This window comes from Larimichthys crocea, chromosome XIII, assembly GCF_000972845.2.
Source record: "Larimichthys crocea isolate SSNF chromosome XIII, L_crocea_2.0, whole genome shotgun sequence".
Classification (NCBI taxonomy): Eukaryota; Metazoa; Chordata; class Actinopteri; family Sciaenidae; genus Larimichthys; species Larimichthys crocea.
Genome location: NC_040023.1, coordinates 3858435 through 3879160, shown reverse-complemented (window position 1 = coordinate 3879160; position 20726 = coordinate 3858435). Strand labels below are relative to the sequence as shown.

General features: G+C 40.0%; 1 protein-coding gene across 2 annotated transcripts in view; it reads right to left on the bottom strand.

Moving 5' to 3' along the window:
* The window catches only part of khdrbs3 (KH domain containing, RNA binding, signal transduction associated 3), a 92447-nt gene that overhangs the window by 7902 nt on the left and 63819 nt on the right, over nt 1–20726 (bottom strand). For both annotated transcript variants that reach the window (XR_002042728.2, XM_019271396.2), the window contains exons 6-7: nt 20204–20384; nt 11040–11122 (exon numbers count right to left, since the gene is read on the bottom strand). Coding sequence is in view for 1 of the 2 variants with exons in the window: in XM_019271396.2 (XP_019126941.1) it covers nt 11040–11122; nt 20204–20384 (264 nt within the window). In the remaining variant the exon portion in view is untranslated. The remainder of the gene's footprint in view (nt 1–11039; nt 11123–20203; nt 20385–20726) is intronic.

Here is a 20726-nt window from a genome sequence, read left to right as displayed (position 1 = left end):
ACATCAACACCGCCCGAATGCTGAGGGCAAAGAGGTGACAGTAATGACACACCACAGTGAGAGTAACAGATTACATTTTACTCCAGTTACTGTAATGGAGTAGGTTTTTTTGCGGTGTGATCTTAAAAAGCTAAACTGTGGTCTGAGAGGTTGAGACACTCGTCTATCAAATTACACCACAGTTTGCAGCGCTCCGGGAAATCAATTTCTACAAATTCAGTCTGCTATTAAATCTGCTTTTATGCCGAGCAGTTTGCACTTTATAATAAAAAATAAAAAAAGAAGCTGCTACATTTTGCAGTTATGATTAGTTATGATTATTCTTCACGATATTTTTTGTTAATCTTTCTTCTCACTGTGTCTTTTATTACACGAGGAGAGGAAGTAGGATTAATCTTAGTGGAACATACAGGTTTTTAAAGATTTTTGTGATTATTCTATTCAACAGTTTGTTCTGTTTGCCATGTTTATTTTTTTATTTGCCAGTTGTAAAAAGCCACCTATAGGGGCGGTCGGTAGCATAGTGGGTTAAGCGGCCGCCCTGTGTGTGGAGGCTACAGTCCTCGCTGCAGCTGGCCCCGGTTCGAATCCTGCATCGGACGGCCATTCACTGTGTGTCACTCTTCCTGTCTATCATCAGCTGTCCTATCATTAAAAGAATAAAAGGCCAAAAAAATAATCTTTAAAAAAAAAGCCACCTATAATCCTGCTAAAGCAAAAGCTAAGGTTTTCAGGTGCTACCATAGTTGTTATCTAACTCGCTTGCTGCCTTGGCTGGCATACCAGAGCTTGTTGAACTGTCATACAGTATATAGTTTTTAGTGCACAGAAGGATAACTGTGGGACATTCAGATGATGCATTGTCTGCTATTAATAATTTATTTGGCTTTTTATCCATGCAATAAAACAAAACAGACAGTGTCGGTTCTACTGAATCGATTTTCTCCATCATACCTCGTGGTGTAGGTCTCGTTTTATTGATGTCGAAGATTTTTGCTATTACATGAAGCTGATAAAGTACGTAAAGTATGCAATGCAAGTCATATAATTTTGTTTTTGGTGCTCCAGCCCTCAAAAAAGGGATTACTTCTTCAGTGGAAAGTAGTTCCAGTGAAAACCAGCTTGTTTTGTGGATGTGGATTCTGCGGTTTATGCAGAGTAATATGGACATTGCTCAAAACTTTGTTTTAAATTCTTTGATAATGTAATTCTTTATGGCATTATTGCGACAAAATAAATGATTCTCCACCATTGTCTCAGAAACACAAATATATTCTTAAAATCTGGGCAATGTTCTGCATTGCTATGCCAATACAGGAAAGTGAAAAAAATATGCTCTCTTGTATTTTGGGTGAATCGTTCTTTGCTTTGGCAGCCTCACCGCAATCGATAATGCTTCTCAGCAGCTTCAACATGACTAACTGATTGGCTGCTGTACTGTCTTCTCTTGGTAAGGATGAACAAGACAACATGACCAATTGAGGACAGTGGGAGGACACGTTTTAAGGGCACTATGGCGACTCAATGAGACATGAGACAGCTCCCTGCAGAGGCTTGTGCCTTAAGTCAGGCTTAGCATAAATTTTACACAGCTCATATTTCAACTACAAACAATGCCAAGCCAGCAGAAGCAAACAAGGCTTTTCCCCGCGCTAATATAGTCCCCCCTCCAAGAAGCAAGGCCAGCTGCTGTTGCCGCTCTGAGCATGAGGTTTTCAAGTCAGCCCTCGCGGCAGAGGTGCCACCATACATCTGCTACAGATGTCAAGTCACTGCAATATCCTTGACACTACTCATTGGCCGACAGAGACAGAAGGAGGGAGACAGAGAGAGACACCAAACAACTGAATGCATGTTTTGGCTCGTCACGTTGTGTACCCCGAGACAAGCCCTGACAGGATACTAAATAATTAGATTTCACATTATGCTAAAATGCAGGAGTGTATTCCGGAGAGGTCGCCTTTAAAATAAACATCAATTTTTATGAATGTCAGAAAATCAATTTGCCACAATTCGCAGGTGCTTGCAGACATGTGGGCAAGTATGTGACATATTGGGTAATAGTGGGCTTTGCTGTGCAGCTCTGTGTCAGATTCAACAATAAAAAACATCCACAAAAACACAAATCTGGATGCTGCACAGCAATGCTAAACACTGTTTAAGCTTGCTTACATGTTGTGGGCTGTCAGCATTTTTCCCCTTCATTTATTTTCACTGTTTATCTCCCCAAAAAAAAAAGGCAGAAAGGACCAGTAATAGTAGTCTGCTGTGGTGAAAGCTACTCTTTGCACAAAGGAGGAGAGTGCAACAAAAGCTGTTTGGCGCCTCTAATTTCTGAGGTGACATTTTATCAATATTGCTACACAACTTCTCTCCTTAGTTACTTTCTCTTCTCAATTACAGAGATGCATCTCGAAGGTCAAAGATTCCCGTAAAATTCTGCTTCGTGTGGTCAGACGTTCAACAGCATACGCTGATTTAACATCAATCAGCGCTCTGTAGTGCATATTCCAACATTCTGACTGAAAATGACCTTTTTAATATATAAAGCACAATCCTAAAGCATAGTATTATTATTTGGCCATTTATGTACAGCAACTGTTACTGCCATCAAAGGCTAATCTATAATATGATATTAAACCCATGATGTAAAGTTTAAGGCAGGACTAGTCATCATGTTGCTGTAGCTAGACAACAATTATGCTTAAACTAAAATTGACTCACAAATGTAGCTGTATCGATTAGCTACATTTTAGCATTTAGGGTCACCTCTGACTGAAAATAATAATAATAAATAAATAATACACAATTTAAATAGTCACATTCTCATTTGAAAATTGAAGGTTCCGTAACAAATGAAACGTTGCCAAGTGGAAATAGTTTATGGTGGTATGAGAGATCTAAAAACTTGGGAAAGGTTGGGAAACCTTAAACTGAAAACCGTCTGCCTCGTACATTCTACATTTATCATAAATGACCCCAAATCACAGCTTCGTCTTGTCGGAAGCGCACAGCTGGCAGCATGAACACAAGCATGAGATGAGGTGCCTGCGGTGGTTATGTCTCACCCGAGATATTGCCCTGTCATAGGTGTGAAAATGCTTTGACTTTCTAAATAGGTCAGCTTTTGATTTGACATTCATTAGCAGAAGGCGTCCGCTGGTTTGTGTCTCCCCAAACTTCACCGGGCCAAGAAAAAAAAAAAAAACCTACATCTGTCTAAAGCGCAGGCGTGGAACATGAGAGGCCTATTAGATAAATGTGTCTCTTTCATCAAGCATCTAATTCCAGGCCTACTTTTCCACAGGTAAAGACCCTGCCTCCAGAGCATCTGTCATCTCTGTAAATGCTTCGTCTTAAGCACTGATGTTGCCGTTCCTGGGCACACCGAAACAGATGGCTGTGTTAAATCTGAATGATGTAGTACACGTCCCTAGTGGACTTTGTTTTCTTACATCACCATTACTCTTCCAGTCCTCTGTGATAAATTTGAAGAAATCCAGTAGGACATTACGAGAGGCTGCAGAGGTAATACAGTGCCCGGTCTGATGTGGAGAAAGGCTGCCTCTCCTCTGGTAGCCCATTTCTTGCATAATGCACACTTTAACTGATCATGACTGTGAATCTTCAGAATACTTCCCTGATGCTTCTTGTGTAATAATGTTTTTCATTCAATCTTGGCACAAGGTTGAAATGGTAAAATCCTGATGAAAATGCCCCACACTGAATGCTCTGATTACACCGGCTCAGTCGTGATTTTCACAGACAACAATACAATGAAAAAAAAAAAAAAAAAAAAAAAAAAAAAAGAAGCATCTTTTTTTTTCCAAACTACTTTTCTTTTACCATTTGCTATGAAATGAAGCTCACGTAATTTCAAATGGAAAACCTTCTAAGGGATACACTGGTGATTGCTCAGTGTGGAGGCTGATTGCAAAGCTATCACCAATGCTGACCCCCTGCTGAAAAGCCACAAAGAGGGACAAAATGGCCCACGGCAAAGATTTGACTTTACAAATGAGTCTTCTTTCTAGATTTGAACAGGCCATTTATGTTATACTTTCCTCATTTTTTTTGGAAAGTGCATGAAATCCTCTTGAAGAGGCAGTATTTTCTGCAAATCGAGTCAGTCTACAGTATTCTCTAAAACACCTCATTTGGAAACATGTTTGGGCTGTGTACTGTATCTATAGTCTGCAAAAGACGCTGTTATATCCTATTGAAGGGGTATTTACAATGTGACTTTTTGTCTTGAGACAGAGAGAGGGGTGCAAACCTGCCCTCCATCCCCTCAGATGGTCTATTTCCCGACACAGCATCTGTCATTCATCTTGACAAGCTGTCTACCACGAAAACAGCATCTAGGTATCCGGCATCTGTGAAGCACCGCAGGCATTTCAGAAGCAGACAGCTAACACAGCCAATCTGCGCTAAGATACAAAAAGCACAATGCCGAGATTCCCATTGTACTAAATGGGTGTTGTCTGCCTTAAGACCCTGAGACAACAAGCAGCCCTCAAAGAAGTAGCATTGACAAAGGCAGGCGCATCAAATACATTGTATCATGCAATTGAACACAATGCAAAGACTATAGCTGAAGGCTAGCCAGCTACTGACGTGCATGTATATTCGGTGCCTGCATGAGAAGACACTGCAAAACAAAACAAAAAACATAATCTTTCACCTCACTGTGAGTTTACTTGAAATTGTTTCATCGTGTGCTTGGATTATGCAATATTTACTTTGCTTTGCTCTGTTGTCTGTCTCTTGTGTGGGAAGAAAAGAACCGAGGTGAAACTTGATAACTGCAATAAAATGGGTGAAATCAATAATGCAGTCAAATTAATGCCAACAGGTACGGAGAATCTATTCTTGGGCTGTGGTTGCCATAGATGAACCTGCCAAAGAATTTGTCAGGTTCACCCAAGGCTATAGCTGAGAGTCCAAAACCAATGCTCTGGCTACTGGCTCTGGCTCATTTTGTTGGTTGTTCCACCACTTTGGTCCAGACTATAGTATCTGAACAATTAAAGGATGCATTGACATAAAATTTGGTGCAGACTTTCATGGTTCTCTGAGGATGAATCGTACTGCCATTGGTGATTACTGACTTTTCTGCTGGTGCCATGAGCAGATTAACATTTTTTGGCTTTTAGTGAACTATTTTCACAACCACTGGATGGATTGACGTGGACTTTAATTCAGACGGGCATACATACATGTTTCCCAGACGTTATATTATATGTCTATGAACATTATACCTGGTTAACAGTAGCAGGTTGTAGACTCTTAGTCTTGTTAAAATAGAACATAGACTTGTAGATCCAGTACACCTACTGTTCCGGTGAAGACCACACAACACAGCTTTGCAACACCATACAGATATAAAACATCACGGTTAGATCATAAACTTCCTATTCCAATGTCCACATTTACAGCCCTCTACATTGCTGGGGGAGCCGATGATTCACTGCTATGACCAATGCATTTTATACCAGTAAGCCGGATGCTGGTATCTTTTTTTTGTGACAGCTTTATGTTACAAGAATATGCAGGCTTCTACCAGCATGAATGTAGTTTGGCATTAACTGTATAATAGTTTGTGTTGTATGTTGTTTGAATGCGCAGGCTTCCTGCCTTTTCGATTCTACATCGACAAAACCGTCAAGGAAGTTGCCATGGTTTGATATCTTGCTCTCCAGTGTTTGATATTGAAGTACCATCCCAATGAAATATTCATACATCAACCCCTGCAGATATATTACGGTCTTTTTGTATTTACTAGTGTATCACTAGCCCCTAAGCTGTTCATCGAACACTTGACTGGAGGTTTGTGTGTTTGTTGGCGATGAGACTTGTTTTCAATAGTGTTGGGGCTCTTTCAAGCAATCGATTGTAAACTGCTACACCATGAAACTTAGAAATCCAGCCACTCTTCTTGTTCTGTTCTCCTCTGTACCCGTCTCTTGTACTAAGATTTACAGTTGTTCCTCAGGGATGCGTCTGCCCTTTAAAACACTGTCACATAGCTACCCTTGTGCCCTCAGGCCTCCGGGATCTAGCCTACGACGTAGCGTACCAAAGCAAGATGCAAGGGAAGGTGCGAGGTGTCGGCAGCCGGCAGTCTCAGAGGTGTCAAGTATGAAATAATGCTTTGATCACACCCGAGCTGCAAGAAAGGACCTCGCCATGACCTCTGCGAGTGTCCAGCCAGGGCTGTGCCACAGCTGTCATCCTTCTCATTTCCCTACAGAGACATCACCTTTTCTCTCCTAATAAAATTAAAGACGCTCTCCACACAAGCGGCCCTCTCCAGCCTCCTTGACCTTAGCACTAGATTGGTACCTAAGTGCTGCAGCATCCGATAACTCTCCTGAGATGAAGCCCGCTGCTGCCTCTCCAAAAAAAAGATGATGGCTCAGTGCTCTGTGTTGTATAAACACGGTAAGAGGAGGCTGTGATCTAGGAGCTGGCGGACCAGCTGCCATGGCTGTCATGCTGAGGTAGCGTTCCACAAGGTTCCCCCAGGCGTCAGCTCTCTTCTGAAAGATGTAAATGTCGCAAAATGCCTTCAGGGCAACTAAAAACAGATTTTTTGCTTAACTCTCATGTCTTAACATTGTGAACGCCTTATTTGCCTTTCAAATTTAATTATGTCTAAATTACTCAATTCTGGCCGTTCCGTGTGACTGAATGCACAGTGTAGTTAGACAGATTCACTTGTCTCAGTTAGTATGACCAGTGTGCAGTCTAACATCTTGTACCAGTTAAACGCAGCAGAGAACATCGTGATTTTATCACTGTCACTTCCCAACAACAACTCAGTAAGTGAGATATACGCCGGTGCTGCAATAAAGTAAAAGTTAGTGCTTGTTTTGTTTATGAAAAGATGAAGAAAAATGATTGTTTTGCATGTGGTGGACAGTTTTCTAAATGTTCACATATTGACTGGTACTTTTTCTGAGTATTGCCAGTTTGTGAAACTTTTTTTCCACAATAATGAGCTTTAGTTAGTATAGTTAGTATTTACCATCAGCACACAGAATACGATGCACTGTTAAACATTTATTAACCAGGTGTGAACTGTATGACAGTCAGACCAACATTAAACCACTTCTTACTAGTAAAGTGTCTAATTCTACTTAAACTCATAGTGTAGGATTTAGTGTTCAACGTGTTGAAATAAATAAATGTGAAACTTTCTTAAAATGTTCAACTTTTCCAATGATAAGTACTTATCATTTAACTTATTTTATTTCAGGGACAAAGCAATACACAGTGCTGCCTATGTAATCACGCTATTCCACCAATCAATAGTTGGCGACGGTAACGTGCCAATAGCCAATAAAGGTGAGGAAGAAGACTGGAAGTATGCAGATGTGTGCAGATGTGGTAAACTATTTTTTTTTTAATGTATATGCATTAGTTTTATGAGAAAGGAAATACATTCCATGCACTTGTCGGATACACACAATGTTTTTTGTGGAGAGAAACACTGACTGTAATATATTTGCTAATGTGAAATTATTACTTTCATTACTGATTAATCCTTCAGTACTATGAAGTATAAAATGTAGTGTATACAATTTCAGTAAACGGTGAAACATGCCAAGAGTGCAAAGTGATATCAAATAGATAAAGTTTGTGACCAACAGTCCAAAATATATTCAAGTTAAAGTCAGATAAAAGAGAGAGAAGCAGTAAATCTTCATATCTGAGGTGCTCGGAAAAGTGTTTCACATTTGCTTCATAAATGACTAAAACAATGAATCAATTACCAAAGCAATTATCATAATTTTGTGATGGCCTGTCAATTCAGCACAAATATAGTTTTTCTTCTGGTGATAATGAAGATTTTTTTAAGTTCAAATGAGAACAGATCTATTGTAATAGGACTGTAAGACAATATATCCACTCTCTGATAACCACCTATAGCTAAATGCATTTCATGTGTTATGGAAATATATTTCAAGATAATTAAGGTATTAGTAAATCCACTGATGCGGCATTACAATCTTGTTAAGAGCAGAAGCCTTTAAAACCCACCCTCCTTCTTTCCCTTCATGTTCACAAATGGCAGGGCTGTTTCTAGCATAAGCCATTGGGGTAATACCATGACAGAGAGACTGTAAATTGTTCTGCTTGTTATCCTCCGGCAACTGAAATCCTGCCACGCAGTCAGAGCTCAGATTGGTGACTGGGAGCTCCTTAGGCTTCGAGAAACATTGTTAGGAGACTTCTCGTCCACATGCGCACACATACACAAACTCACATGCCAGCACACACACACACACACACTCTCCTCAAGGCCGTGCTGCAGCTGGGACCCGCTATGACTTTCCTCATGCTTGAGGTGAAAATAATGCACCTTTGTCCATCACAAAGCTAAATAGGATAGCGGCTGTGAGGCGGAAGGACAGTGTTATGTTGCAGTATTAACAGCATTCTCTAAAAGCAGTAATTAAGGGTAATAAATGGTTTACTGGTTTACTGTGGTTTACAGTGCAGTACATATTACTGTAACGTAATATGTACTATAGATCTGTGGCTTTATAAAAGCATTAGAAAGTCGTACATTAATAATTACATGCATAGATCTTTATGTACCGCCTGCGGGACCAAAAAAAGCTCATAAAAAGATCATCCGCACAATATATCTTATATTTATGGACAAATGGTCAAAATTCAATCACTCCAGTGACAATATATGACTGCAATAGCTCGCAAGGCTTAGTTGTATACATGCACAATGTCAGCCTGCAGCCACAGTCGCTTTTCGACCAAATCCAGGACACAGGACACACAAATAAGAGAAGAAGTAAGTGAATCAGCCGTCTCTGGAGGCGCAAGCTACGATGCCCGAGCCCTATTAGTTGCTTTGTCTCCCGCCAGATAACAGACATGAAAATCTCTTTGAGTCGACCCAGCCTCCAGCCTCTACATGATGGTCTCCATTTTTCTTCTGCACTGCCACCAACCACCCCTACACCCCTCCACACTTCCTCCCACCTGCTCCCACCTTCACCAAAACACACCAACCATTATTCACGAAGCTGCTTTTTTTTTACAAACAAATAGCTGTAGATTCCTGAGGCGGACCTGCGTTCCCCTCCAGCAAGCATCTCTACACCTAACCAGCAACACTTCAAGATACATCCCTTGGCATGTTGAAGACAGTGTGTGCATGTGAGTGTGCACAAAAAACACACCCACACACACACAAAAAGAGATAGCACAAAAGATGGATGAAGTCTGGGTGACATACATCCTGACACCTCCACAAAAGAAAACATCGACCACCCTGCTCACAAAAGCCAAAGGACAGAATAATGTTCTTTTTTCTTCTGTTACTGTTTTCCTTTTCTTTTCTTTTTTCCAGCAGCTGCCAATACAATACATTTTTTGACACCTTAAATGTGGCAACAATCATTCTTTCTTTGAAGTGACACAAGCAGGCATACATAAATGTAGCACATTGTGTGCTGCAATACAGCGAGACACCAACAAACCAAAGCCTTTGACCTTGTGTGGCTTGGAGAGCGTGATAGCTCCCTGGATATAAGAAAATCAATATTCTGCATTTAGCTGCACCGGAGCGACATACCACTAACGCTGTTTATTTTGCACTGAGATGAGAAACGCACAGATGCACCTTTGGCTAAATATTTAAAATGGTGATTAAAACAAAGATACTACTTTTAACGTAAAGAGCTGCAATCAATGCTTTGAAGGAAACTGATATGTGAGATTGGTTTCTTTTGAAACCTCAGATTCATTTCAACTATGTATCTAATCTTTTCAAACCTTCTAAACCTGACTGGTTGAATTTTTATAAGACGTGGAATTCAATCTTAAATGTAACTTTTTTTGAATTAGCCTTAAAGGACAATTCAAAAGTCAGTCCTCACGCAGTTGTTATGCTTCGCAAAATATTTAATTAACAGGAAGTGTTCTTTCAAGTATCAAACAGGGCAGAAAATGAGCATAGATGACTCAACTCAACAGCTCCTGCACCATAATCCAGCTGTTCTGAACCCAAAAGACCTCATATTCTCTTACATTTACCCAAGCCCAAATGGCCAAACTGCTGCAAGCTCGCTACCCTCAGATGCTGCTCATAAAGTTTAGACTTGGAGAGACATAAATACAACTCATTGCATATTCAAGTGCTTTTTAATTCAGTGCACTCGCTCAAGCTGTTTGAGACATTGTCGTGTTTTTTCCCCTGGTATGAACTCTGAAGAGTATGACAACATGATAACCTAGTTTGGATTTATGAGTTATTTATTCCTTGTAAGAACTTAGTTGCCAGTTTATTAAGCACACGTAACTAAGACTTTTGTAGTCAACAAGGTTCTGATGTTTTGTAGAGATGTTGACTGAGCTATATGTCCATTTTGACGAAAGGTGAATCCGGCCTACCCTCAATAATATATTTGGGGTAGGCAAAATAAACTGTGTGTATGCCTATGTAACTTGAAGGAAGTCAACATTTACTTCCTGATTTACAAACAGCGGTTTCCTTGGTGAAAGTCCTGTGTTTGCTTGACCCATCCAACCTCCATATGAACTTTATTACTCTTCATATAACGTCACCTGACTTTGATGGCACATTAAACCATCAAGCTACCGAGGTTGTATAAAGTTCTGTCCATTAAAACCAAAACAATAAGCTTAAAGATGGTAAAATGCTCAGCAGAGCTGTGGGGAAATGCAGAGTCAAGGGTTAATCTTCTGAGGATTTACTATAAGAGACTCAATTGACACACCCAGTGATACCATTATACATTAGTAACATCAAAATATTGATTAGCGCAGCTATGAAAGTAAGTCAGACACTTTCCAGCTTCATAGTCGAATGTGCTACACGCCTGACACCGACACTTTACACCTCTCGACATAAGAGGGGTTGCTTCGTGTAATGGCGCTCAACCATTAGATTGGGTGCAAATGGTATCCAGCAGAAATGTCCAATATGAACAATATTTCTAGGAATACTCAGAGTAAAGGTTATTTTTTTTAAAGAAAGAAGCACTTACTTTTGTCCTTGATTACTGTAGTTGTTGTCATACGATTCATATCCTTGGTCATCATAAGCTGTTCCGTAGCCATCGTCATATTCCTGAAGTAGAGAGAAAATGCAACCGGTCAGATGAGGTGCAGATCAGGAAAACATCTAAACATCTTGACAATGAAGTGACTTTATTACGACAACCTGCTCAACATTATAAACCTGTTGAAATGTAAAACAAATATGGTTTATTTTTTTACATTTTCACCTAAACACACAGCAACTTCTACCAAACCTATTGTATCTTACTATAAATCAAATGCTACATACACTGCAATGTACAGAAGCCTTCAACTTATCACCGATATAGGTCAAATTGCTTGATTTGTTCCATTTGCTATAGTAGCCCATATGCAGCACCATTAGAGTGGCAACTGCAGCCCTGCCCTTGTCTCTATGTCAACTGACTGACAGTGGGATGTAAAGACTCTTGCTGCGGCAACGTTTCATCACTACCTCAAAGGATGAGCCTTGAACATCTGTTTGTGCTCCAGCAATCTGCCCCGTCCCCCCCCTCTGCACTCCACCCAGGCCCCCGCCAAGACGAACATCAAAGTGAACCAGTGCCGCACCCGTCCTAATTTGGGATAAATGGGACTTATGTTCCACAAAAGGCGCCGACCCATAGCGACACATCTCTCATCCCCCACACACTTCTTGGCTAATTCCATCTGCCCCTGATTTGCATGCTTGAAATGAATGTCTGTAAGATTTAGTACCGGAAGAAAATGCTCATCACATCCATATTATTATTAAGGCTCTAATTCCTGATTAGAAACATGCACATGCCAAATGACAACATTTGAATTGAGTCTTTTATCTTTAATCCTCCATAAACGAAGTATGTGTGAAGGACCTACATATGACTCCAAACAGAGAGACCCAGATGTGGCGGTACTTGTTTCTGGGTGCATTTTAGGAATTTTTTATTTTTTTTTTACCTGGTCATCCCATTGGGTGGCAAACTTGTTTGTGACTCCGTCATTGTTTTTGTGTGAGTGGGAAGTGTGTTGATTTTTGTGGAGGTCTTTATTAGTTCCCCTTCTGTTTGTCTAGAGGTAGCTTGAAGGGAATTTAAGTCCCCCCTGGCATTTTTAATTTTGCAATTACAAGAGCTTTTGCAAAGTCAACAATTCCCAACGCTAGCACCCTCCCCATGCAAGGACTACGCTTAGTCAACAACTGTACTCTTGATAATACTCAACCCCTTGGATGCCATTAGAAAAGCAGCAGTTGTCAAAAAGCAGTGCAACTTATGCAATTAAAAGCAGTTTTCAGCAGGCCGATTAAACTGTTGACTTTGATTTGCAATTTCCTATCATAACCTCTTTCTGCCTAATGGAACACAAAAAAAGAAAATAATTACCCTTGCAATTTTTGAATAGTTTTTTTGCCAAAGATAATCATCACAGCACTGACAATGGTAAAAACAATGTTAATATTTAGAAGTGAAGAAGACTGTGGGCAGGATTTAACAAGGCAATCTAAAAGACAATAGGAGGAAGAAAGTTGACATGAATGTTGAATCGTGGAGTCATTTGGAGTTTTACTTGCAGTCCATGAATTTAACAAAAAATAAATAAATCAAGCATGTTATTGCACAATTCAGTGTACGTACAATATATGTACAGCAATATATCTACATAAAGACATTTCATATATTTGCAGCGTTTAATAAATAAATATTTAGGTCCTGCTTGATGGATGTTCATTAGTTTTATTCAGAGGACTGATCTGACAGAAAACCAGACTCCAACCATGAATATGTATGAGATTATGATGCTGAACTTTGTAGTCAAACCAACCTCATGTTCTCATCTTCTGCCTTCTGGTCTTGTATTATAGAAGTAGCTATTAGCTGATCTCAGCTAGTGGCTTATTATGCTAAAGTTTAAAGTGGGTAAAAAAGCAGCAACAAGGTTTACATAACATCGAACTGGCGAATGCTTTTCTTTAAAGCAAGTGACATTACCCCTCCACATAAATCGGCATCAGCATACAATCAAGTGTGTTCGATCGGAATTGATAATACATTTCAAAGTGGTGAACACAAACAAGAGACTGTGCGAACTACACTATTCGTTCAAAGCCACGGATAAATTCTTTGAAGCTGAAAAATCTTTAACCAAAAGGCACTTTCTGAAGAAAGTTTATGCATTGCTAGTGTCACCCCCATTTGAAATTGAAATAATCTCTCAGTTTCGGTTCAAAACATTCCTGGTTTTGTCACACAAAAAAACAACTAAAGATCTTTCTGTTTCAATCTATTAAAAGCTGTCTCTATTATACGCAGTATGTATTGCAGGCTGGAATAACAAGCTTGGTTATGAATATTGAATGATAGGAGTCTAAGGGGAGCGAAGAAGTAGAATCATGTAGCTGTGATTGTGAAGGAAGCCTCAATTATCACATAAAATACTTTCTTGGAGCATAAAAACATGTGGACAATAAAAATCGGTGTCTCCACTGGTTACTTTATACTGACCACAGATTTTATTACTCATAAAATAAGGATGTAACTGTGCTCACCATTTGGACACATGGCAATAAATAAAGTAACTGAATTAGCACTTGTAGTCCAGCAGGACCAGAAAAGTGAACTTGTAAACATCAGAAATTAACAAGTCTAGGCTGCAGTTACATCATTTCCATGTGGAAAAAAAACAGACCTGAGACCTCCCATAGCTCACAGGGCTGAATATTCAATGGTTAAAGATACTGAGCAGCAGCATCATGAAATGCTGCTGTATAGTAACGTACTGAAAAGGTGGGACTAATTAAAAATAATGAGCTGCGTGGGCTGTACCGGTCGTATGAGCGACTGAACGTTTCTCGCAGTTTAATAGAAAGTTATTTCAGGTCAGTGTTACAAGTTTCAGTTCAGCACTGTGACCCAGCAGAGGGTAAGTCTGAATTTAAGATGTAGTTTCCTCTTATGTATGTTATTCAAGGTGCATTATCCATTGAGTGATGCAAAGAAAAGGTATTTGTTCAGTCTCAGCTATTGTGCTGGGTGGAAATGTGATTAATGTTAATAATAAAAAGAAAAAAAACAATTACAGATTACTATGTTCAGCTTATCATGTCAAACTCTAGAGTCTGGTGTTTCTTGAGTTTAGTGACTCTACCGTGACATGTATTTAATTCTTTAATGTGACTGACACTGTCACTATAATATTAAAGCTTAGAATTTATACCAAATTGTTGTTTTTTTCCTCTGTGGAATTTGTAAAATATTTAAGCGAGAGTGTTTGATTTGGTAAATGGACACAGAATATGGCTTTTATCCAAAGAGCATAAAACATTAAACTATTTGGCTGTTTTACAACTTTCAGCCTGCTAGTAAACCCTAGGGGCAACAATTAGGCCTCATTACATGCCACAGTGGTAAAGTGCTGGATGAAATAACCAACAATATGATGGTGTTGCCAGAAGTTGAAAGTTTAGGATGACTCAATGAAAGATGTCTCTCCTGGGGCCCATGAAGATCCATGACTAGTTTCAGAGAAATCCTTCCATTAGATTTCCAGGTAGCAGGTAATGTCGGTTGGGTATCACCATTAGTTTAGGAAAAAATAGAACATGCATATATCATCCAAGACTTAAATAATATCGGTTATACATATTAGAAGTCATTTGTGAACCAAACCATCGTTCGTCTTCACTACACAACAAATTTAACCTACATTTTCTTGTCAACGGTGCTTTATGCACACCATACACAGCGTTAGCCAAGCGGTTACTACATACCCTGATTAGTTTTCAGCACAAGCCACATGCCATTATCGTTAACTCCACTCTTCTCAATGGCGACTCTATCTAGGTGTCCACTCACATCGGACACCACTGCCATGGTATTAAGGACCACATTAAACTTTAACAATGGCATGTTATTGCCATTTATTAGAGCAGCTTCTCTATAATTGAGTTACAAGAAGGCTGAGAGGAGAAACATGCCCGGTTTATAAATCACATCAGCACGTTTAAAATGATTCTTTTCTTTGCTGTCTGACGCATGGAAAAACAACTTTGAAATTGGAAGCAGACTGTGATGGTAGTGTGATTGAAGCTATTATAATACAGTATCGGATGTGTTTGTATTGATATACCATTTACCCAAAATATCTTGGAGAGCACGATAACGCGACAACACTGCAACAGTGCTGTGTTTCCATCACTAAATAGGATTAGTGTGACAGTGAGAGGTTGGAGGGGAGGGGGAGTAGAGACAGACAGGGGAGAAAGAGAGCAGCTCCTAAGTGAGTCTTTCATTTGTATGCCAGTGGATGGCTGAGAGGCGTGTTGTTAAAAGATAAGGACTGGCCTCTGAGGCCACTGAAGACTAACAGAGGGCCTGGCACTGCATGTTACAACAGCAGTATCACAGCCGCTCCACTGTGCTCTACAATACCACTGTAACAGATAGGATGCCACTGACACCCAGAGCAGGCTTTTCTGGCGCTGAATATGTCCCCCTGCACACTGTACTAAATCCAAATGAGTTCAACAACACACTGCCCTAACATTATAGTTCTGTTGAGAACGCTGAAACCCCGAAAGGTGTCACAGATGCAAACAACAAAAGTGAGAAAATCAAGCAAATCAGAAGGAGAATACGAGCCTTGTTCTTCTCAGGCGACTTTAGTACGACACCATCTGTTCAAAGAGAAATGTCGCGCCTCCGCACAGCTGTGCCACACACTGCTCTTAACTTCTTAACAATAAAAAGGAAAATAACACTGCATGGTATTGCTCAAAGAAAACAAATAATCCAGAAGTTGTAACCCTCGGTCATCTGTCTTGATCTCAGAATTTGTCAAAGCTACATGCCATTTATTCAGCTCTTCCTGCCAGCATATTTCAGAAAGCTGAAGAGGCTGAAACTTTTCCGCTGCAGGGGTAGAAATACTACTCAAGCTATCAGATTGAGGTTGTCAAAAAGCTGGCCCATGTATCAAGTTGAAATATCATTTTCCTGTGTTACGCTTGACAAATGTCTTAGCGCTCCATACTGTTACTTTACCACCTTTTGGTTTTGATCCAAGTTTCAAATAAAGCTTATTCGCAATCTATCACGTTTAATCAGGAGGGATTCTTGTCATTAATGAATTAGCCCTGCAGAAACACATCTGCACTGAAAAAAAGAAACTTAATATCACTCACTGCGTCGAGCTGTACTCGCCTGTACTTGCTTATCCTGTGAAGTCAAGAGGAGGGTGGGAGGGGTGGTGGCTGGAATCTATCCAAGCTCTCATTGGGCAAGAGGCGAGGTACACCCTGGACTGGTCGTTAGTGTATCACACCTAAGCCATGGGCAACCATTCACACCCACATTCACACCTGCAGACAATCTAGCCTCAGTATCAGTATGCCTAACCTGTATGTCTTTGAGCTATGGAAAGAAACCGGACCACCGAGAGGAATCCACACGGACACTGTGAGAAAATGCAAAGTCATGGATGACCAGCAGGTTCGAGATGAACACTTATTGGTTGCGATGCAGTCATATAAAGGTGTTCAGGAATTAATTATATATTGATTAACATGGTTTTCACTGACGTCTGTTATTTAAATTAAAAAACCCGGTATCTCTGTGAGGCGAATGCTAACATCAGCATTAGGGGTGTCATGATGATGATTGTGATATTTAAACAATAAAATATGTATATAATGTTAATTATACATATGATAATAAATTATAATTTTTTTATGCTCTTATAAATTCATGGTCACATACACTCTCTCCACCTGCCTACAGCCATATTTTGAGTGCAAATGTATTTACCAAAAAAGGAGACAGGACAATCGCATAGTGAATTTCTGATATTGTGACAGCCCCAGTCTGCATGCTTACATGCTCACAACGACAGATATAAAGTTTTATCAAGATTAATATATTAGTTAGTTTACTAACTGTGTGTGAACGTGCACGTTCATGGGAATCTTAGTTATGTTCGTTCTACAGTTGTTTGCTCATGAACCAGAGTACCAGATCACCAAAGTCAATAGGATTCATCCTCCGCGCACCATGAACCCATTTTGATGATACATGCTTGACCTGCTACATAAAAACTCGCCAAAGTCATTAGGAATCATTGTCTTTCCACCATTAAGTTAACCACCATTAGTGGACTGACCCACCAAACAACAAAGCCATCTCTAAATCCGCACCGCTAGGATGGCTAATAAAGAAAAATCTAAGAAGAGAAAAATCAATTGCGCTACAAAAACAAATTACAACTCTATTTATATATATCAATAGCTAATTACTAAAATGTCTAACTTGTAGTGGCAATTACAGATTCACATTTCCAAGAGATAAAAAATAAATTAATTTTCTCTGCAGTTATTACAAATCACAGCTTTTGTTCAATGTGAGCGGGTTTCAATCCTGTCTTCATGACTGGTCTCACCTGCCACGCCGCTTCTTTATTACTGTATGTTACATCTAATTTATATTAAAACAGCTACAAGGACTGTGCCATAGAGAACATGATTCAATTAACAATGCTTGGCTCTCAACAGGGCTGGACATGCAGAGAAGAGCCTGAGGGGGATGAGTTTCTTTCTTTTCTTTTTTTTTTTTAATGCCACATAGCCAACAAGGACCCACAATGCTCAGAATGGATTACTGTGTCTGGGGGATTTGACATAAACAATACCAACCCACGTGCATTGCACATTTCTTGTTCTTCTCACCCAAAGGAATTAAGCTTCTGTGTGAACAGAAGCAAACAGTTACACGTACATATAGCTCTAGATTTAGCATGAAAACCGAAGTTCTGCCACTTTCATTAACCTCCTGGGATTTTATACTGCCAGTGTCGAAACAAAGAGGATCACATGTAGCCTCATTTCTGGAACGAGAATTACATCATGTTTAAATCTTCTCCAATGGGATTAGCAGCAGGTGAGACAGAGATCTCAATGCACCTAATGAATTACATGAAATGACATTTGGATGCAGTCATAGTACCCGTTCAAGACCGATGGGACTGCCAAGGCTGGATCACGGGATAATAACATTTCTGTGATTTTGTTTGGTAACAATTGGATTCAGTGTAATTTAATACCAATACAAATAGAAGCTTAAACAGGGACGGATTACATAAATCAAAACCCGCCAGACAAAGATACTGTACACCCACGTCTCATCATGACAAAATCACCACAAGTTAACCGTGGTCTGGTGCTGTTTGTCTGAACAAGAGAGAAGAAGAAAACGCCTCCAGCTTAACAAATGTTTTTGCCGGTGGCGATGACGACGCGCTGCAAAAAAAGGGAACGATGGGAACATGTGTATGAGTGAATTTTAAAGTGTGATAAATGAAGGCAACAAATGTGAACAAGAAACATCTCTTTGTCATTTCATTGATGAATACAAGAGCCTATTCATCAACCCCCCGATGGAGAACACTTGTCCTGCGACGGTGATGTATTCAGATAATACAGTGTCACACTCATTCAATCTCTAATTTGCAGCGATGTGGTTAGATTTATCATCTGGCAGATGTTGGGGGTCTTTTTTTTTTCTTCTCTCCACTCAGATACACAGGTGCAGGTGTTGGGGGATGCAGTTTACAGCTATGACAATGATGGGAAACAGCTGGTCCAAGAGTCATTCTCTACGACCTCCACCAATCTGAATTGCAACCTCTGGATAAACCTGTCACATGTGGTTACGTATGGGCTGCTGGGGGCAATTTTCCAACGCAGACCACCTCCTCTTTCCTTCTATCTGCTAAATATGCAATGTTGATGCTGGAGTCCCTGGGGAACTTGCCTTGACAGTGCGGCAGGAGACTCTCTTGGCAAACGCACAAAGACTCTGACTCTAAGCCTAATGTATTCATCTCTGGTAGCTGTTGATATTGCAGCCAGGTTCCCACAAGACTGTGCAGGTAAGCTACATCACAATAATCACTACAATAACAAAGTCACTCTTTATGCTGACACCTCATATAGCAAGACAAAAAAAACTAAACATGGTGGACTGTTTAGAGCGCCATACTTGTTTGAGTTTGCTTACACACAATGATACGTAGTCATGAAGACAGTTAGCTCTAATACTTTCTTCAAAGTCTGGCACAGTGAGACGTCCTACTAACTGATCTTACTTCTATTTGGGGGATAATCATGCTCAACCTTTGGAAACAACCATTCCCAAAATGTTTTGGGGAACAGGTAGTAGAATGTTGTTACAGAGTTAACAGTAGGATGTTTGTTGCCTATATTTGTTCAATTTGACAGCATTAAAAGTTATGCAGAATTATCTAAAAACCATTCCTGTTTGTAATATGCACAGACGACTATCATTGGATTACTTTGATACTGGGGAAAACTTAAAATCGAGATGATTCTCCGGCAAGTTCTAGAGTTTCTATGACTTCTAAGAGGATTGATGGAGTTTTAATCATGATAGACAACCAGGTAATAATGATCCTCGTCAAAAATATGCGCCTGGTGTCTGTGTTTTCAAAGTTGACTGAGTTATGTCTCCAAAGAAGAAGAACAATCATGTTTGACAAGTATCTTATGAGGCTCCATGAGCTGTGTGTCACGGTGAGCAGGCCAAACTACAATAACTAACTTCATTTTGTTTGTAGAAAACCAGAATGCACCTGTTCTTTTTCTCTCTTTCATCAGATGCACTCATCCTCAAACCTGCATGCATCTTTCTCTTTACAGGGAGTATGACACAAACAAATTTATAATGTCTTCCGTGGCTCTGGAGAAGTTTTAGGAAGTCTAAGAAAATAACCCTGCAAAGTGGTGACTGACCAGGCAGGCAAAGACTAATGACAGACACTATTGAGTTGCATTATGTGACAAGTAAATTTCAGGATTTTGGGAGCTTGATCCGTATTAGAGGCTACAAGTAAGGATCTGTCGGCTTATGCAGCGTGGATTTTCTTTTAAAATCAGTTTCTACTGCTACTTTACGGAAGTGCAATATTCAATCACCGGTGACATTTGGGAAACTCCTAAACAATTATCTTCAAATGAAGTACAACTGCAAATCAATTTTCTTTTGATCGACTAAATGGCCAGTGGTTTCACAATGACAAGTACAAGTATATTTGTACGTATGGTCTCAGTGCTGACTGGTCTACAGAGTTTTAATATACTCACATATTCGCCGTATGTGTCCTGAACTATGGGAGGAGCCGGCCGGTATCCTGCAGTTGGAGGCGCACCTCTGGCTCTCTGAACACCCCGCCCTCTGGAAGTCGGAGCCCGGCTGGGTGGGGCTCCTCTGGGTGCTGCTCCTCGGGGCACAGCTGCATGCAGCGGGGGAACTCCTCCTCGACTCCTGACAGAAGACACAAACATCCGGCCAGGTTCAGATGAAAGAGCAGAAATCGAAATATCTTATTTTTTCTTTTTTGAGGCAAATGTGATAAAAATCTGTGAATTGTTAACGGGACAAACAGATATGTGTGCATAGTTGGGACGGATCAGGTGACACGCAACACATCCTCTTTGTACACAACATGTTCAGATCATCTTAAAGCATTAAAGTATATTATTACAAGGATAGTGTAATATATCATCAATATGAGATGTCCACTGCATTCCAGATCTTTATGATGAGGTGATGTAATTTATTATGTTTGGAGTCAAGCTGCCTCGTCTACTTCCACTCCAGTTAATG